The sequence below is a fragment of the Chiloscyllium plagiosum genome, unplaced genomic scaffold (assembly GCF_037043375.1).
Source record: "Chiloscyllium plagiosum isolate Xiang-an unplaced genomic scaffold, Cpla_swu_hap1 HiC_scaffold_34, whole genome shotgun sequence".
Taxonomy (NCBI): Eukaryota; Metazoa; Chordata; class Chondrichthyes; order Orectolobiformes; family Hemiscylliidae; genus Chiloscyllium; species Chiloscyllium plagiosum.
Genome location: NW_028270172.1, coordinates 47771081 through 47791514, shown reverse-complemented (window position 1 = coordinate 47791514; position 20434 = coordinate 47771081). Strand labels below are relative to the sequence as shown.

General features: G+C 39.1%; 1 protein-coding gene across 2 annotated transcripts in view; it reads left to right on the top strand.

Moving 5' to 3' along the window:
* The window catches only part of rmp24 (ribonuclease MRP subunit p24), a 63167-nt gene that overhangs the window by 35743 nt on the left and 6990 nt on the right, over nt 1–20434 (top strand). For both annotated transcript variants that reach the window (XM_043719056.2, XM_043719055.2), the window contains exon 5: nt 8893–9113. In XM_043719056.2, coding sequence (XP_043574991.2) covers nt 8893–9113 — 221 coding nt within the window. The remainder of the gene's footprint in view (nt 1–8892; nt 9114–20434) is intronic.

Below are 20434 nucleotides of genomic sequence, written 5' to 3'. Positions count from 1 at the left end.
GGTTTGACGCAAGCTTATCAATGTTGAGGAAAAACTGCTCCAATATTTACTCACCTTTATCTCCATTTTCATTGTATGCTCTGAGTATGAACATCTTAGAGCAAAGCTTAGCCTCCAAATCAAGACAGCTTGGACTTGTTTTTATACCATGAAACCTGTAAATTAGGGACACCAGATGTCCTTGTTTTCAAAATGATCATTACATGTGTAGTTCATTGAATAAGCCAAATAGCCTGGGATTCTGTTTCTCCTGCAGTACTTATTTGCTCCCGTCTGGGGTGAGGCCTCATTTTGGACCCTGGCCAATAGGATGTTGTTTCAGTTCGTTTGTTTGTCGGGCTTCCGAGATTGCCATCCCCAGGGTCCTATTCCTTTGAGGGAAAAATGTCTTGATTCTGGAATCTAAGTTGGCAGCATTCAGAGCACAAGATGACTTGCATGTTCCAAAAAGATTCTAGCTAAATTGAAGGAAGAAATAATAACCCACAGCACCAGATCCAGTACTCTTCATTTCAATAAGCTGCAGCTGCTACTGTTTGAAGTGCTGAGACTGCGTAAGGGGCTGTCTGCATCTGACATTCTGTAAAGGAGATTTGCTAACTTTGGAGGCATTTCTGGTGGTTCTGATCACATTACATCTGACTATGATACCGGATTGCACCACATAATCACAACATCTGGGCACAACTTCAGCCGTGTGTAAAGTTCCAGCATAATGCTTTGGAAAAAGTTCACCAGAATGCTTTCAGGGCTCCAGTGCTTAGATTTTGAAGAGAGATTAGACTAGCTCGTCTTGAATCCCTTTGAATAAAGAAGTTTTAAGTGGGCCAGCGGCAAAGTTGAAATCCATGAAGTTCAATAGTGGTGGCACAGATGGGAATTGTCTGAGTGAGATGGGAGAACAAGAGCAAAAACGTATGCTGACTTGTGAGTTCAACTTCAGCTGGAGTCACGTGTCCAGTTCTGGATCCTCCAGTTTAAAAAGCATGTGAAGGCTTGGGAGATGGTGTAAAAAACATTTGATGAATAGTTCGAGGAATGAAGGATTTATATTGGAGAATCTGCAGTGCTGGTTCTTGGAAAGAAAAGATTGAGAGGCTTGATTGAGGTATTCAAAATCATGGTATCACTATAGTGGATAGGGAGAAATTGTTCCTATTGTTAGAAACGTTGAGAACCAGAGAACGTCAATTCAAGATAATTGACAAAAACATTTACAGAAAAACTGATTCCATATGGAAGTTAGATTTATTCTCCCCTGCCTGAGAAGTGTCTTTAAGAGAATTGGATAAACACCTGAAAAGACAAAATTTGAAAGATTGTGATGGCGTAGGTCTAGTTAAGTTTATTAAACAAGTATTCTCCTGCATTGTAACAATTCTATAATTCAGTGCTTATTCTCATGCATTAATTATTCCTCTTATAATATGCACACAGACTCTTTGCCACCAAAAAAGGTGATTCCCAGCTTAGGTAGAGTTACAAGGCAAAACAGTTTAAACTAATACTGAAGAACCAGGTAAATATTCACATACATATTAAATGAAAACATTTGAGAGCAATTTTCTGACAGAATATGAAGTGGTACTTGCACAATATAAAGAAACCAATACTTTGTCTTAATTTCAGTGGTAAATCATCAGATTCCACTTATTCCATCAAATTCCTTGGATAGTGATAACAAAACACTTGGTCTCTACAGACCCTTCCACCTGATCACAGATTAGATTAATTACAGTGTGGAAACAGGCCCTTCGGCCCAACAAGTCCACACTGACCCTCCAAAGAGCGACCCACCCAAACCCATTCCCCTACATTTACCACTTCACCTAACACTACGGACAATTTAGCTTGGCCAATTCACCTAACCTGCACATCTTTGGATTGTGGGAGGAAACCGGATCACCCGGAAGAAACCCACGCAGACACAGGGAGAATGTGCAAACTCCACACAGGCAGTTACCTGAGGCGGGAATTGAACCCGTGTCTCTGGTGCTGTGAGGCAGCAGTGCTAACCACTGTGCCGCCGTTATGATCTCGACCATAAGTAAAATTAATCGTTACACATTAAAAATTCACCAAATTACCCATCTCAACTGAGTCTTCCTTGCACATCCTTTCAGTACATGATATATTTCATCAGAACTCCTCATTTTGAATTCTAGATGCATCTTTACCTAAAACAGACAGCACCACGCTTACCTACACACTCTAATCAATTACAACCTCACTAAAATGAAGTTCCACACAAAAAAAATCTTCAATCTGTATATAACTATATATCATATTTGTCAATGGGATATAAGCACAAGTATTTTGAAAATCTCTAAAAGCAGCAGCTCCAACTCCTGCAGTGGGGAGAGACGTTCTAGAGTACTGATGCAATATATTTGTACATGTTCAAAAATTATATAGCATAAATTTCACAAGTTGTGATCAAAGATTTCTGTTCTTTTGCATTTTGAAGACTGCATATATGAAAACATCCTTGGATTAAATTTGCATTTTACTGGACTGAAATAATTTGTTTGGTTGAATGATGGCTTCTTTCAAGTCATGGGCTGTTTTGGTCAGAATACTTGAATCACCGGCATAAACTGACCCAGCATTTCTACAGAAATGTTCTGTGGGTTCAGGAACTTAACTATTTAATCTGCCCATTGAGTCATAGGGACGTACTTGTATAGCACAGAAGCAGACCCTTCGGTGCAACCTGTCCATGCCAACCAGATATTCTAAATTGACCAAGTTCCATTTACCAGCATTTGGCCCATCTCCCTCTAAATCCTTCCTATTCATATATCCATCTAGATGCCTCTTGTAATGTCACAATTGTACCTGCCTCCATCACTTCCTCTGACAGCTCATTCCATACATGAACCACCCTCTGTGTGGAAAAAATTGCCTCCTGAGTCCCTTTTAAATCTTTCCCCTATCACCTTAAACCTGGTTCTCTAGTTTTGGACTCCCCTACCCTGGGGAAAAGACCTTGGCTATTCATCCTATCCATGCCTCAAACAACCTTCTAAATCTCGGCGTCTGACCACCTGTCTCCTCCCAAAAGAAAATGGCCCCAGCCTGTTCAGTCTCTCCCTGTAGCTCAAACCCTTCAACCCTGGCAACATCCTTGTAAATCTTTTCTGAACCCTTACAAGTTTTATGACATCTATGCTACAGCAAGGAGACCAGAGTTGGATGCAGTATTCTAAAAGTGACCGAACCAATATTCTGTATAGCCGCAATGTGACTGCCAACTCCTATACTCAATTCACTGACCAACAAAGGCAAACATACTAAACGCTACCTTCACCAGTCTGTCGACCTGCGGCTCGGCTTTCAAGGAATTATGTACCTTCTCTGAGGTCGCTTTTATTCAGCAATTCTCCCCAGGACCTTACCATTAAGTGTGTAGATCCTGACCTGATTTGCCCTACCAAAATACCTTTCCTGATAAAGAGCTTTTGCCTGAAATGTCGATTTTCTTGCTCCTTGGATGCTGCCTGACCTGCTGTGCTTTTCAAGCACCACTCTTATCTTGACTCTAATCTCCAGCTTCTGCAGTACCCACCTCCGCCTACCAAAATGCAGCACCTCCCATTTGTCTAAATTAAACTCCATCTGCCACAACTCAATCCATTGCCCCATCTGATCAAGGTCCTGTTGAATTCTGTGGTAACCTTATTTGCTGACCACTACACCAGCAATTTTGGTGTCATCTGCACACTTTACTAACCATACCTCCTATACTGTCATCCAAATTATTTATCTAAATGACAAAAGGTGGTGGACCCAGCACCGATCTTTGCACAACACTGCTGCTCACAGTCCTCCAGTCTGAAAAGCAACCCTCTACCGTCACACTCTGTCTTCTACCTTTGAGTAAATTTTGTATTCAAATGGAGAGCTATCCCTGTATTCTATGTGATCTAACCTTGTTAGCCAGTCTACCATACATAATCTCATCAAACGCTTTACTGAAGTCCATATAGACAGGGTCCATTGTTCTGCATTAATCCATCTTCTTCACTTATAGACTCATAGAACTGTACAGCATGGAAATAGAACCTTTGGTTTTACCTGTCCATGCTGACCAGATATCCTAAATTAATCTAGTCCCATCGCCAGCATTTGGCCATATCCTTCAGTGCTTCCCATTCATACACTCATCCGCATGCCATTTAAACCATAGAATCCCTACAGGAGGGACTAACCTTTCCTGGTCTCTCTTGCTGAATTCAGTGTCTGGCATCCGTATCAAACCTCATTGTAGTTACACTTTAAGCTAGGAACACAGGTGATGTTTGTTGCTGCAAGATATTGCAGTATGTAGTTACAACTGCTGATAGCTTTTTTGATATTAGTCGCTGTAGTAAGCTTCAATTCTAAGTTAACTAAATGTAATGTCCCAGCAAGCCTATCGCTCTATAGTGGCCCTTTTTCTATATTTCCATATCATCCCTTTCTTATGTCTCAATTCTACCCAAATAGCTTGTCTAAATGTACTCTCAGAAATATCCTCTCTAAGTACATTCTTAATATAATCCCTAACCAAAAACACCTCTCCCTCCTCCTGTCTTACCCCCCTTTTTATTCTTCCCATGGCATTGAGACCCTGGAACATTAAGCTGCTAGACCTGTTTATCCCTGAGCCACAATTCTGTAATGGTTATGATATCCCAGTTCTGTGTAACCAACCATGCCCTGAGTTCATCTGCCTTACCTATTAGGCCTCTTATTTTAAAATAAATGCACTTTAATTTATCAGTCCTATCTCATTCTCTGGCTTGCTCCTACCTACTTTAGCTGTTTGACTTGCTGTTTTTTTTCCCTCAACTACACCAACCTCAGAGTGGTAACTTTTCCGACCTATCTTTGTGGGTCCCAAACCAGCGTCATCGTAAACATTTCACACACACGCGCACACACACGCGCGCACGCACCACACACACATCACCACCGCTTTAAATCCTCCCAAGTATATTCGTCCTCTTCCCATTCAGGTACAATCCATCCTTCTTTTGCAGGTCAGTTCTACGGTAGAAGAGATTCCAACGATCCAAAAATATGAATCCTTCTCCCCTGCACCAGCTTCTCTGCCACGCATTAATCAGCTCTAACCTCCAATCCCTACTCTTACTAGCACGTAGCACCAGGAGTGATCCAGATATTACAAACCTTTTGGGCCTACTCTTTAACCTCCTGCCTAAAGTCCTAAATATCTTGAAGGTTTTGCTTCAGTTGCTACAGCCCTTTTGATTTTTCAGTGTTAAAATGACTAAAGGACTTTTTTCAGCCTATCTTGTTTAAATTGAGAAATCCATCTGCGGATATCAAAGTGAAGAGGGAATAAATGGTTAAAAGAAAATTACCATATGAGGATTAGTATTCAGAGATCTTGATTATGTCAGATTACTTTGCAGATTAGGTGCATGCAGCAAATGAAACATTCTGACATCTGAGCCAGCAGAATTCAGCTCATAACTGTAAATTTACAGCATGTCAAGTAACTGTTCACTTATATTCTGCTTGATAAATCATTTTTAAAGTTTATAGTCAATATTACAGCCAAATGAGAACTTTACCTGCCAGAATCAAAGTCACAACATAAAATAATCAAAGTCTATTGACTTCTCTCCAACCATTCTGCTTGCTGTACATTGGTTAGGTGCAAAGACATTGTGGCTCATTTGGCCATCTCCCCCAATATTTTGTAGTCAAATTTTGTTTTATATTATTTTTATGAAGCATTGCGTGACATCTTATTTACATTAAATGCACTTTGTAATATAAGTGCTAGGTTACCTGCCAACCTGAATCATAGAATTCCTTTGGTGATTTTCGGCTTATTGAGTCCACATTGACCCTCCTAAAGAGCATCGCACAGGAAAGGCCCAAATCCTGTATCCTTTCCTGTAACTCTGCATATCCCATGACTAATCCACCTGACCTACACATTCCTGGACACTATGGGCAATTTAGTATGGCCACTCCACCTAATCCTGCACATCTTTGGATTGTGGGATGGAACTAGAGCACCTGGAGAAAACATGCCGATGCCTGAGTAGAACGTGCAAATACCACACACAATCACTTGAGGGTGGAATCGAGTCTGGGTGGCTGGTGCTGTGAGACAACAATGTTGACCACTGAGCCACCATGCTGCCCCAAAAGACCTTTATATCATAAGAGTCTTAGCTAGTCCCTGTAACATACATTCAGCAATAATAATTCCTATCTTTTTAAGATTATTTCAATCTTTAAAAATTAGAAACTGGGACTTTTGTTTTGAAAATATCAGTGTTAAATATTTGGGCAATTTGTTTTCCAATTTATGCTTTAGTTTTATGATTTATATTATCAAATTTGGTTCTTTAAAACAATTCTTTTTATTACAAACTCTGCCTTCATTTGAATTACTCTCTTTATTAGGGTTATGTAAATTTGTCACTTTGTAAATCTGCTCAAAGCTTATGTTCTTTTTATTCCTCTTTGCTAATTAGTCTATCGAACACCATGAATGAATTGATGACCCTCCCTTGTGACAGGGGGTTGGTTCAAAATTCTGTGAAGAGCCAATAGTGGCGACAACTAGTCCCACCCAATTCAGTACTCCAGTCTGACTAGAAGCTAGTGCGTTTCTGTCCTCATCAGGACCAGTGTTTAGAACACGACTGTACAGTTTGCAAATCGTAAATGTCAAGTTTCTTTTGTTATGGCTGCATTTGTGTCAGTAAGTATTGAATCATCTTAAAATTAGTATTCAATCTTTGTAAAAATTAGTGTATGTGCTTATTTACAGTTATCTGTGGATAGATTATTGTATTTATGTGAGCTAGCACTATAATTACCAAATCGCCAAGTAGAAACATTTTAAACTGATCCCTTTAATTATGCATGAGAAGATTCGAGTAGGATCTGGTTCAAATGGTTAAAAATTGAAATTTACTATTCTGTGCTACTAAATAAAATTGAACTGACCTTCAGATGTGAGCATGCAGTGCACGTCTGTTCATCCAGAGCACTCCAGAGAAACCCATTGGGTTTAGATAACAAGAAGTGCATTGAACACTTTGACAGGCTGTCGGTAACATGTTGTGTTCAATAGGTTCTTTGCCAGAAATAATATAATTCTGCCTAGAGGAATATTTATTGGGTTTTCGTACAGTCATCTCTGTGCAGTGCTAATGAGCTTGTGTTTCAGTGAACCTGATTTTTATTTCGGCATAATATCTGGATTGACCACAATGATAGTTTCCAAGACCATTTAATAAATGCTGCATTATTAGACCGGTAACCTACATAGACTGTAATTTGATTCACTCTCACTGAGTAATGTGTTTAGGTGACTGATCCTTGCTTTATAGTAATATATTGCTTAGTATGTCATCTGTACTTTGGATCTGTTTAGTATGCATGCTGCATGTCATGTATAAGTAATTGTATTCCCAGCATCAAAATGTCTCTGATTTCACTCTGCATTTGGAAAGGAACAATGATTAATGTTATGTCACAAAATAGTCATTGAATATTATAACCAGAAATGGATCATTCAACTCAGCAAATGTTCCTAATTCCCTTATGAAATACCAATATAATCCCAGTAGATTGCTGAATTTCCGTACTTCCATCATAATCTTCCTTTGCAAGCATGCTTTTTAAAAAATGGATTCTACTTCAATGATTTGTGAAACAAATCCTACATTCATGCCTGAAATCTCAATAAAGATTTTTTCCTGTATTTTTGAAAATAAATAAGTGATTTCAATTTGACATTTGAACTTAAACTGTTGAATTGCTATTATCTGTTGAATGTCCAAATCTATCAGTTTCGTAATATTTTGTTTCTCATCTTTGTTCCTTGCTCACTGCATAAAACCTACTCCACTGAATGCTATATTTAGTGTTGCATCAAATCCTTGCAGGCAGGGATTGCAGCTGCACAAGGGGTATTAACAAAGGAGCAGTTATAAGCTCGAATTTATTCCATTATCATCCCCTATTTAATTCAAAAAATATATTCACAAAAGAAACCTTGTGTTCCTAGTCTTTTATAAATGTTTGCAATCGTTATTTGATACCATCTTGTTGATATTTAGTTTGCAAATCAGGACACCCTGTGTACCACAGGTTATTTGTGCTCCACACTTGGCTCTATTTCAGCAGGGTATTCAATGCAAAGAGCATTACAATTGACCACTAGAGTGGACACACCTGAATTTCTAAATTCCTGTATTGGGTTTGGGGTAGTCAACAGTGACCAATTTCCCCTCCCCTAGCCCAGAATATGATCAGTCTAATTATGGCATTTCTACCACTTATCTTGACTGAGGGTTACGACCTCACTGGTCAGGTTAAACTTGTTCAACCATTCAGGAGTCATTGCTCATGTTAATTTTAATGATATAAGTACAAACCATTCTTGGCTATTTTTTAATTAACAGAAATTGGAAGTCTATCTGTTGTCAGAGATACTGTATTTTGGACGAGACTGGAAATCCTCTCTTTCTGTCTTGGTACTGCTCAGAATGATATCTTCATCTGGTTCAACTATTTATTTATGTAGCGAAAGTGGTGAACTACTTTGTTCAGCTGCTACTGTCCTTTTGATGTGGATGCTGTTACAAAAGAAATTCCAGGATTTTGACTTGATGACTTTGAAGGGACGGTGATTATAGCTCAATCAGGACGGTATGTGGCTTGGAGAGGAACTTGCAGGTGCTTGTGTTTCCATCTGTCTACTGCCCTTGCTCTTATAGATGTTAGAGGTCACAAGTTTGAAAGTTGCTGCCAAAGATTGGTGATTGTTTAGAAAGCACCTGTCATTGGTCAGTTTAATATGAGATTCTGAGCATAGCTATATTTACTAGCTATATCTTTTTAAAATCCCTGCAGCTGGTTACGTGCTATACCTGTAAAGAAACTTCCAAATTCTATGGAGCAAATAGGATGTGTCTTCCTGCAAGGCCTCGCATCCCTAGAAGCTTAAGTAAAACGAAAACAGATATGAAGACACTTGAAGCAAAAATGCCTCAGTCCGTGCAGCAAGAAACCCGTTATTCCCCGCTTACAAATAAGTCAAGTTCTAAAAGCAAGTGCCCAGCTACAACTCCACGGTAATTATGTATTTTTTTCTCTTTATTTTGTATGTATTTGTATCTCAGTCATAACTACCTGTTGTCATAACCTTGTCACTAAGTTAACTAATTTTCTGGAATAACATCAGTTAATTTTTCTCAAAGCCGTAACTCATTTTTATAACTTTATCATTATGGACAAGTCCAACCACTTTTTTTTGTTGCTTTTAGTATTACTGAACAGGCATCCAGGATGTCCAAGGTTACGTCTTTGTCGGCTGCATGATGATAGATTAATATTGGCATATTTCAATAAATTTGTATAAAAATTAGATGAACATGATGCCAAGAAGCTCTTTGTTGCTATAGACTATTTTGGCCCATTGTTTCTGTGCTAGAGAATCCAAACAATTGTGTTTTCCAAATTTGCTAATATTGATGGATCTTAGAATTCTGATTTGAGGATTTTCATAACAATGATGCCAATAACAGCAAATAAATAGGATGTTGTTAATTAGACTTTGGTCATATTGACAGCCAGAAGGAGACAAGTCCAATCCTTCTGTTGTTATCACACTGACAGTTGACACTTTGGAGGTCTAATCAGCATGGTAGTATTTGCTGACGTATGTCATGGTAGATTGAACTCCCTTGTCTCTGCCACCTGGTCCAGTTCTATTTTAGTCCCGTTGATTTACCAGACCTAGTGCCTCACTTTCTTCATAAGGCTGCTTTTGCAAAACCACATCTTTGTATACACTGGCTAGTATAAGAGTAGGACTTCAGATTCTCATATGTATTCAAAGAGCATCCCTGCTCTTGGTGCTAGCAGCAGGACAGGTGAACAAGCAAGAGTATTTTGCAAAAGTGGTAGAAATAAGGCAGCAGTGGATTATGTAATTATAGATAATTTAATAAAACAAAGGTGTCGCAATGAATGGGTAAAATAAATGGCAGTGAAAGAAGGCAGGAGCAGGATGGTAATGAGGAAGTTGCATAATAATGGAAGGAGTGAAGCAGACTATCAGCATGAATTTAAGATGGGGAGCAGAATGAGGTATTAATTTGAATTACCAAAGTTGGATCTGGATATGATCTTAACTGAATTGTACTGGAGGAAAACGCAGTTAGGTTGAATTCATAGCAAATAATGAGAAGTGTGCCAAACTTGAGGTGTCGGCAACATATCATGGTGCAAGATTAGAAGTTGATAAGCTTTTGTTCTCAAGGATACAAAATTTAAGAGACTAGATTAGAGAAGTTTGGACTGGTGTCCTTGGAGAGAAGGTGGCAAAGACGAGCTCTGATAGAGGCTTTCAAAGTTGTGAAGAGGCTGAATAGAGTTGATGAGAGGAACTATTCCTGCTTGGAAAATAATCAAGAATTAAAGGGCACAGATTTAGCGATTTGACAAAAAAGCAAATGTGATATGAGAAAAAACTTTCGCATAAGTAGTTCAGATCGGGAATATACTACCTGGAGGTGTGGTGGAGGCTGGTTCAATTGAGGCATTAAAGAAGGCATTGGATGATTTGTGCTGAAAATGTTCAAATAATGTGCAAACCAGTGGGGAAAAGGCAAGTGCATGACACTAAGTCATGATGCTGGTGGAGAGCTGGTACACACATGAGGAGCTGAAAAGTATCCTCCTGTGCCATAACACTTTGATTCTGTGGAATGAGTAGACACATTTTGTGGGTGGCACGTTGGCACAGTGGTTAGCACTGCTGCCTCACAGGGCCAGAGACCCGGGTTCAATTCCCAACTCAGGCGACTGACTGTGTGGAGTTTGCGCATTCTCCCCGTGTCTGCGTGGGTTTCCTCCGGGTGCTCCGGTTTCCTCCCACAGTCCAAAGATGTGCACGTCAGGTGAATTGGCCATGCTAAATTGCCCGTAGTGTTAGGTAAAGGGGTAAATGTACAGGAATGGGTGGGTTACGCTTTGGCGGGTCGGTGTGGACTTGTTGGGCCGAAGGGCCTGTTTCCACATTGTAAGTAATCTAATCTAATTAAATTTTAAAACTTGTGTTTGGGGAGCTGAAATTGACGAAGACAACATTATAATAGCTTTTTGGTAAATTATAGTCTGGTCTGCAAGTCCAAATTCACTTTTCTCCTTTAAAATGAGTGAGAATGCATGCTTTATAAATAGTTGTTTGGTAGCATAGACCTTGAGATTGCTGAAGAAAGACAAATTGTCTAATTTTTTTTTGTCTTGTACTCATCAGGATGATGTACAAGAAATACCAATGTAAAGGAAAACCAACCTTTTTATTCTGCATGTAATCTGTTTTGGTTGGCAAGCAGACTCTGGTAAAGTTGTTCCTGTGGAGAATATGCCAGTTAATTGATGACTGACTGATTACTTGCAAAGCTTTGTTTAAATTCTGAAGAAGGGTCGTTGGATTCAAAACGTCAACTCCATTTTCTCTGTTTGGGTGCTGCCGATCCTGCTGAGTTTCTCCAGCAATTTCTGTTTATGTTCACTTCAGATATCCAACATCTGCAGTTTTTTTGTTTTATTTACATTTAAAGGCATTGCCCTGACAAATAAACCAGAGAATGTCTTAACTATTTTATGGAGTTAAAACAGTCCAATGCTAATTAAAATTACCAATCCTAAATTGGTTAGTGTAATTCTTGGCACACTCTGAATTATTTAGTAAATGTTACCCAGTTTCAGAATCACATCTAATGTTGGACACACTTTTGAATTTCGCAAGCTCAGGCTGGTTGAGTACCATCAGGATCTTCTTTGTTGCACAACAGGATCTGAAGGAGTATGCCATTGGATACAGTCTGCCAGTCTTTGGGATACAAAATCTACATACTGAGAGTCACAGCCACATGATATTCATATGCTAAACCAGACCCAACTCTCCCAAACATCTTTGGGTTCCATGAGAAACATGTCTTCATTGGAATTACATTTAACCTCCTAAATTTTGCAGTTTTCATTTTGTGAATAAATAAGCTTGCTCGATTTTAATCTGTATTTGCATGTAAGAATTTCTTTGCCTGTCTTAAAGGGCTCCATTCTGCACTCAAATTCATCTTTTTGAAAAGAAGCAGTCAAACAAGTCCCTTTCCTTTATGTCCTAGTGGAGAAATTGGCCAAGGGTTTCTCTACTACTGTTTACACACAATCTTCACTGGCAGTATACAAGTTGAGATTTCTGCAGTTCCTCACACTACAAGGTGAACTTTATCAGCAACCTCATAAATAGGGCTCAGCCATTTCCTTCCTGTGCATCCTTAATGCTGAAACAGGGCACATCATTCTACAGGATAATTGCTATTGTGATGAGGGCATTTTTATTTCCTGCACATCACTGCAAACTTATGAATGAGCCCAAGACCATCTCATTGACCCAGTCTCTTTCAGATTGCCAATGAGGGGTAAAGTATCACAAAAGTTTTGAGTAGGTGGAATTAGCTCAATCATGCTGCGATGTAATAGCAACACGAGTAATATTCGCAACTAACAGGATCAGATTGTCAAGCCAAAAGTATATTATGCTGATCTCACAAATGAGTAATGTGGTGTATGTCCTATAAACTGGTGGATCATAGCATAAGTTCTCACTGGTGCAGAACAAGCAAGATACTCTCTGTAACCTACCAGCCAGGGCTTACAAAACTCAATCTCCAACATTAGATGCGATTCCATGCTTGGACAACATTTCTTAAATAATCTTGAGCATAGTAAGAATTATGTTGACAATTATTTTAAGATTGTCAGTCAGGCTCAGAGTATGGCGCTTGTTTGCAAACTGGAAGCTACATATATTACAGTGCCCAGTTCTTTGTGGACCCAGGGAGATAGTGAGGAAAGAGATCAATCTGAGACTGATACAATTGAGAACAGAAGAGAGTCAAACAGTCAGGGCAGGCAGGGACAAGGTAGGACTAACAAATTAAACTGCATTTACCTCAATGCAAGGGGCATTGAACTCAGAGCATGGTTAAGAACATGGGACTGGGATATCATAGCAATTACAGGGACACGGCTCAGGGATGGGGAGGACTGGCAGCTTAATGTTCCAGTACACAAATGCTACAGGAAGGATAGAAAGGGAGGCAAGAGAGGAGGGGGAGTGGCGTTTTTGATAAGGGACAGTGTTACAGCTGTGCTGAGGGAGGACATTCCTGGAAATACATCCAGGGAAGTTATTTGGGTGGAACTGAGAAATAAGAGATGATCACCTTATTGGGACTGTATTATAGACCTAAAAGTCAGAGGGAAATTGAGAAACAAACTTGTAAGGAGATCTCAGCTATCTGTAAGAATAATAGGGTGGTTATGGTAGAGGATTTTAACTTTCCAAACATAGTCTGGGGTTGCCATAGTGTTAAGAGTTTAGATGGAGAGGAATTTGTTAAGTGTGTACAAGACAATTTTGTGATTCAGTATGTGGATGTACCTACTAGGGAAGGTGCAAAACTTGACCTACTCTTGGGAAATAAGGTGACTGAGGTGTCAGTGAGGGAGCACTTTGGGGCCAGTGACCATAATTCTATTAGATTTAAAATAGTGATGGAAAAGGATAGACCAATCTAAAAGTTGAAGTTCTAAATTGGAGAAAGGTCAATTTTGACAACAATAGGCAAGAGCTTTCAAAGGCTGATTGGGGACAGATATTCGCAGGTAAAGGGACGGCTGGAAAATGGGAAGCCTTCTGAAATGAGATAACAAGAATCCTGAGAAAGTATATTCCTGTCAGGGTGAAAGGAAAGGCTGGTAGGTATAGGGAATGCTGGATGACTAAATAAGTTGAGTGTTTGATTAAGAAAAAGAAGGAAGCATATGTAAGGTATAGACAGGATAGATCGAGTGAATCCTTAGAGTATAAAGGCAGTGGGAGTATACTTGAGGGAAATCAGAGGGTAAAAAGGGACATAAGATAGCTTTGGCAGGATTTTGAATGAATTGAAACTTGGGGGAAAGAAAAGGTGCTGTGCATACTCAGCAGGTCTTCAGCATTTGTGAAAAAAAGAGAAATAACATTTTGTCAAATGTCTCCTTTTCCCTGCAATGATGTATACTCTTATCACTGAAAAGAGTGTAAGTGCAACAGTCCCAGTGCTCATGCACTGCAATTATAATAAATACTGTACACTGCCACCTTTGTGGTTAAGTTCAATTAAATTTCTCTAATCCAAAGTTCAAATATTTCAATTATTTCAAATAACTGTTCAACTCTGCATACAACTGCAGTGCTGAACAAAAATAATGCATTTCCCAAGTATAGTGACCCAATTTTTTTGTAAGATACATGAAAATGCTAATTATTTTAACTGTTAACTTTGTGTGGTGTTATATATTGAGTAAGGTTCCTTAAATGTCTGTCAAATAAATTTTATTAATGTTCTTCTTTGAGAGGAACATTTGATTTAGGTGCATATATGTATATATAAAAATGTTTTCATAATTGAATTCTGAACTGAAAAATGAAGTTGTGTGAAGCTCTGATAAATTTGTAGGTGGAGGGAAGACATTTTTGGCAAGTGGGTCATGAAGTGTTGGTGAATAAATTTACATGCTGCCTGCTACATTGCGTAGTTTTTTCTGTTGATTTCACAAGGAAAATACATAGAGCAGATGCAATGAATAAATCTATAAATCAATATTTTAATAACAATGTTGCAGATGTGTGAAATATTAAATAGAAACAAAACATTGGAAATAGCAGGTCAGACAGCATATCTGGAGAGATAAAAGTTAATGTTTCAGCTTGATCATTCAACTGAGCTTGAAAAAGTTAAAGATGAAGAAAAAAGGTTTGAGCAAGGGTAGAAGGGACAAAGACAAAGGAAGGTCTCTTATTTATTCCGAAAGCACTAGGAACAAATTACTATGTGAACGAACAACCATGGTGTCACTGCAGTCAAGCACCGTGCAGCAATTTGTCATCCACTGTACATGGAGAACTGTTAGGAAACTCTACGAAGCTCCGGCATTTTGAGTCTGGAAGAATGGTTATTTCAAACTTATAGGGCCAAAAAGAGACAGCAGTATGTGATAGCGTGGAAGATGAAAGATTCAATAACAAAAGTTAGTCTTCTAGGGTTAGAGGAAATGGTGATGGGACAAATTAAACAAAAAACAAAATGTGCAAAGAGCTAGTCAAAAGGCCTGATGTCAAGCTGCACAATTGCAGTGATGCTTAATTCAGGAAACAACCTCTCATCTTTTGATTAGGCATTTTAAAGTCTTCTGGACTCTCAGTTCAACAATTTCTTACTCAATTGCCATTCCCTTGGGTTCTGTAAGACCTGCTGTTTTGTCGTTCAGTTTTTCCTGTCTTCTACCTTTCCTCAGAACTCTGTGTCCTTTAAAACCTCCCTTTCAAATCTAATGCATCTCGAAATTTGCTCAATTTTGAACAAAGATCATTGACCGGAAATTTTAATTTTCTCTTTTTTTTTACAGATATTACCTAAGCTGCTGAGTACTTCCAGCAGCCTCTGTTTTAATGTTTTCAGTCAGTTTAGCACAAGTAGTTGAATTATTCAGTGTATAGTGTCAAAATGTGATCAATTGTATGTTTTGCATTGCCCAATTAATTAATTGTCAATTTTAATTTCATCTTAAATATTTGAATAGGAACCTTGAATGTTAAACTGTCAGTTGTGATTGGAAATATGCAGATATCTAGGTATTTAGTAACCTGCAATTAGAGGACAGATATTATGAATAGTAATAAGGGATAATAGAATCCAGAGATGAATAAAAGCTGGAGGATTTAAAGGAATAGATATTTACCACTGGAAGTTTATTTAATTGAGAAATTAATTCAAGGATAATAAGAAATTGATCTACTGTAGAAAAGGTGGCATAAATAATTACTGAGTTAGTTGAGGTTAGGGATTAGAGTCCAGAGAAGGACCATGGTGTTGAAGCAAGCAAAGGGCCAGATATTAATGCACAGTAAATAATATGGGTGAGTTGATGTAAATTCTGAGTGGGAGAGCAAAACCAGAAGCAAGAAATTTGTTATATGACCAGAGTTGACTATAGAAGGTTAGCATAGAAAAGAAGTCGTCTGAAATGTGGAGTGGGCTGCACAGTTCATGGTGTAGATCAAGCAATGATTTGAGTTCAAGACAGACCAAAGGAAACAGCTGGGTTGCAAGTATTGTCCTGAATGTTATCACTTGGCTTGTACAACCCTTGGAGATACTGGTCATCTTAGAAGCAACAGTACCCATGCTATGCATCCCGAACCCCTGATATAACATCAGAATTTTTTGTTTTCAAATCACCTAGGATTTGGAGGCATTTAAGACCAGAATCAAAGTGTAAACGATAGGGTTCTTAATATTGAACAAACTGAGCAGGTGGGAGATGTTACTAATGAAACAAAGCTGTGTTTCCTAAAGAACGATTTATGATGTTGAAGGAAATAGAGTCAGTCAACAGATTAACACTCAATCCAATTTGAGCTCGACCTGTTAGTGTTACAGGGAAATAGATATAATTTACCTGTGAGCATGTTATCATGAGATTTCCCACAGGAATCTCTATGAACACTTTTTCCAATGGAATATGCGATCCATGCATTAATTTCAAAATATTGATTTGTTTTCATGATAGTACTCATTGCAGCTTGAAGGAAAAGCTGTTTCATATGCTGAGAAAAATTATCATGTAAAAACCTCGTGTGCTGCATGGTTTCCTACTTTAGTGCCTGGGTTACTTTTGCTTAGACAATGTAAATGGACAGACCATGTGCCGTCAGATCTCCATTCCTTTTGTGCAGCATGGTTACTTTTGAAAATTTCCCTGTGGTGCACCAGTGCCTGGAGCAGGTGCCTGAATTTAGATAAATTAATGATGAGGCAAGTGTAAGAACCTAAATAGAATGGCCATACTGCCCTTTGTGTCTAGTCTGTTATCCATTAAGATCATGACTAGTTTTCGGTCTCGAGGATATACTTTCCTTCTGGGTGCATGAAAGGTTCATTTTATTGATTGTTTGGATGGGAGAGATGTCCAGTAAGAACAGATCAAGTTAAATGAACCTTTGTGCTCTCTTGGGAGAGAAATGAGAGAATCCTATTAAACCAAAAATGATACTTGGGGTCTTGATAGGACATGATAGCTGTGAGGATGGGCTCCTTACTGGACACCCTAGAATGGGGCAATAAGTCAAACCACGGAGAAGGGGGTTGGCCCTGTAGGGCTGAGGTAATCAAGAATCTTAACAGTAATGGCACAATTTTTATCACTGCATTTTCCTCATTCCTCATTGGTGGAGGCCCAAAGTAGTGCCCATAGGAAGCAGGGTATACAGCTTGTGCTAGGCCTTTTAAAATCAGAGGATTTGATGAGATGCAGAAGCAAGCATGTTGGCGTACAGTCTGCTGTCTCATGTGCAATACCCATATCTCTGGGGCTTGATACCTTGGTGACTGATTTTGAGTACCAATCAAAATAATGTGAAGCCAATGGCAATAAATCTTGAGTCTGCCTGGCATTTAGCAGCAAATGCCTTTTCCTGTCCATTATTGGCACAGACTCCTATGATGTGTCATTCTGTAATTAAAAGCCAGGAGATGACCAATTTGTCTTGTGTTAGTTTTCGTAAAGGCTGCAGGATAAACATTCAAATAAAAAACATTAGGAGAAGTATGAAGAGATTTAAAGTTTTAAAGACAGTGGAGAAAATAATGAGACTAAAGATAGAAAAAAAACTTCAGATTTCAATTGTTTTTGCTCAAGGGTAATAAATAAGTTGTAGATATCATAATGATCTTTCAGAATTCTCCAATCCAAGGGACTCCTTTGTTGAAAATGTCCTTTAGTCTGATATCAATTGGGGGAATATTAAGGTCAGGGTGACTGGCAGCTTACACACAACCTGGTCAGAGACAGCAGAGCATTGGAAAGGGTGAGCTGAGACTAATAAAAAGCTTTTCTTTTGAATAGCTAACTTTGAAGTAAGGGGGTTTTAATGGATGGGATTTATGTGAGAAAGTGTTACTGTTTCACAAAATAGACTTCTACAAAATGAGCGTACACAGAACCTCAAAAATCTCTTCACTTGAGTCTAGTCATTGTTTAGGAGATTGGAAATGGAATAAGGATGATGATTATCTACTCAAATCGGCAGGCTGTGACTAGTGAAAGAGTCAGAGTTGCACAGCATGGAAATAGATCCTTCAGTCCAACTCATCCATGCTGACCAGATATCCTAAATTAATCTAATCCCATTTGCCAGCATTTGGCCCATATGCTTCTAAACCCTTCCTATTCATATACCCATTAAATGTTGTTGTTAAACCAGCCTCCAACACTTCCTCTGGCAGCTCATTCCATATCTGTACCACCTTCTGTGTGAAAACATAGCCCTTGAGGTCCCTTTTAAATCTTGCCCTTCTAACCTTAAACATATTCCCTCTAGTTTTGGATTTCCCTACTCTGGAGAAAAAGACCTTGGCTATTCACCCTAATGATTTTAGGAACACCTATAAGGTCACTCCTCAGCCTCCATCAATCCTGGGGAGAAAAGCCCTGATCTATTCAGCCTCTCCCTATAGCTCAAACCCTGACAACATCCTGTAAGAGCAAATTACTGCAGATGCTGGAATCTGAACTGAAACAAGAAATGCTAGAGATCACAGTAGGTCAGGCAGCATATACAAAGAGAAGGCAGGCTAATGTTTCGAGTTGATGAAGAGTCATCTAGACTCGACGCTAGCTTGCTTTGTCTCCATGGATGATGCCTGACCCACGGTGATCTCCAGCATTTTTTGTTTGCTGACAATATAATGTATACCTTAATGGAATCCTTTCAAGTTTAACAACATCCTTCTGTAGCATCCAGAACAGAGTTGAATGCAGAATTCCAAAAGTGGCCTCACCAATGTACTATACAACTGCAACGTGACATCCCAACTCTTGCACTCAATGCATTAATCAATGAAAGCAAGGGTGCCAAACACTGCCTTCACCATCCTGTCTACCTGAGACTCCATTTTCAAGGAATTATGCACCTGCAGCCCATGTCTCTGTTCGACAATACTCCGCCAAGTCTCACTAAATGTATAAGTCCTGCCTGGTTTGCCTTACCAAAATGCAGCACCTCACATTTATCTAAATTAAACCCCATCTGCCATTCTTTGGCCCATTGGCCCATCTGATCAAGGTCCCATTGTACTCGGGGGTAATTTTCTTCACTGTCCACTACACCACCAATTTTAATGTCATCTGCAAACTTATTAACCATACCTCCTATATTCACATCCAGATAATTTATATAAATTCCCAAAAGATCTGTACTGGGCTCTAAGCTTTTTACTGTATTTATAACTGAACTGAAGATATCAAAATCTGATAACAGCTAGTTAGGTGGCACATTAAATAGCATAACATAAGGTCACAAATAGGAGCAAGAGTAAAGCAGTTTGCTCCACTGTTCGTTATGACCATGTCTGATTTTATTGTGGCGGCATGGTGGCTCAGTAGTTAGCACTGCAGCCTCTCAGTGTCAGGGACCCCGGTTCAATTCCCACCTCTGGCAAATGTCCTGTGGAGTTTGCATGTTCTCCCCGTGTCTGTGTGGTTTCCTCCGGGTGCTCCGGTTTCCTTCCACAGTCCAAAGATGTGCAGGTTAAGTGAATTGGACATGCTAAATTGCCTGTAATGTTAGATGGATTAGTCAAGGGTTAATGTAGGGGAATGGATCTGGGCGAGTTGCTCTTCGGAGGGTCGGTGTGGACTTGTTGAGCCAAAGGGCCTGTTTCCACACTGTCGGGAATCTAATCTAATCTAATCATAACTCCACTTTCTTTCTTATCCCCCATAACTCTGACTCCCTCATCACTCAAAATGGCAGTGTGATGTCATCTACTTGGACCTATGACCGATTTGTAGATTTGTTTCTAAACAATGAGGAACTCGTTGTTGTTGTTGTTGTTGTTGTTGTGCAGTTGAGTTTAAGGGGACATCTAGTGGACCAAAAATAATTAGCTGTACTGAATGTTGACTGTTTTCTAAGAAGCTATAAAGGGTGGAATTTATTCTAGTCATGTGCAATGTTTGATTTCTGGAGAGCTGATGCCAATACTGGGGAAGGTTCTATGGGTTGAACTGCACATAAATCTGGCTGGGACTAGAGTATTAGAAAGGCCTTCAACCAAATGAAGGAATTGAAGGATTCAGGAAAAGTTAAATTTGAAAAGAACAAATGTTGAGGCCATAGAGCAGAGTAGCAGTTTGAGTAAGAATCAATGGCAAGAAAGATGGGCTGAAGAGTCTCTTCTATGCTGTGATTATAAGCAGATATCAAGCCAGAAAGCTTGATAATCGCAATGGGGCTTAATGATTAAGGGTAATATCGCACATCACTTAGTCA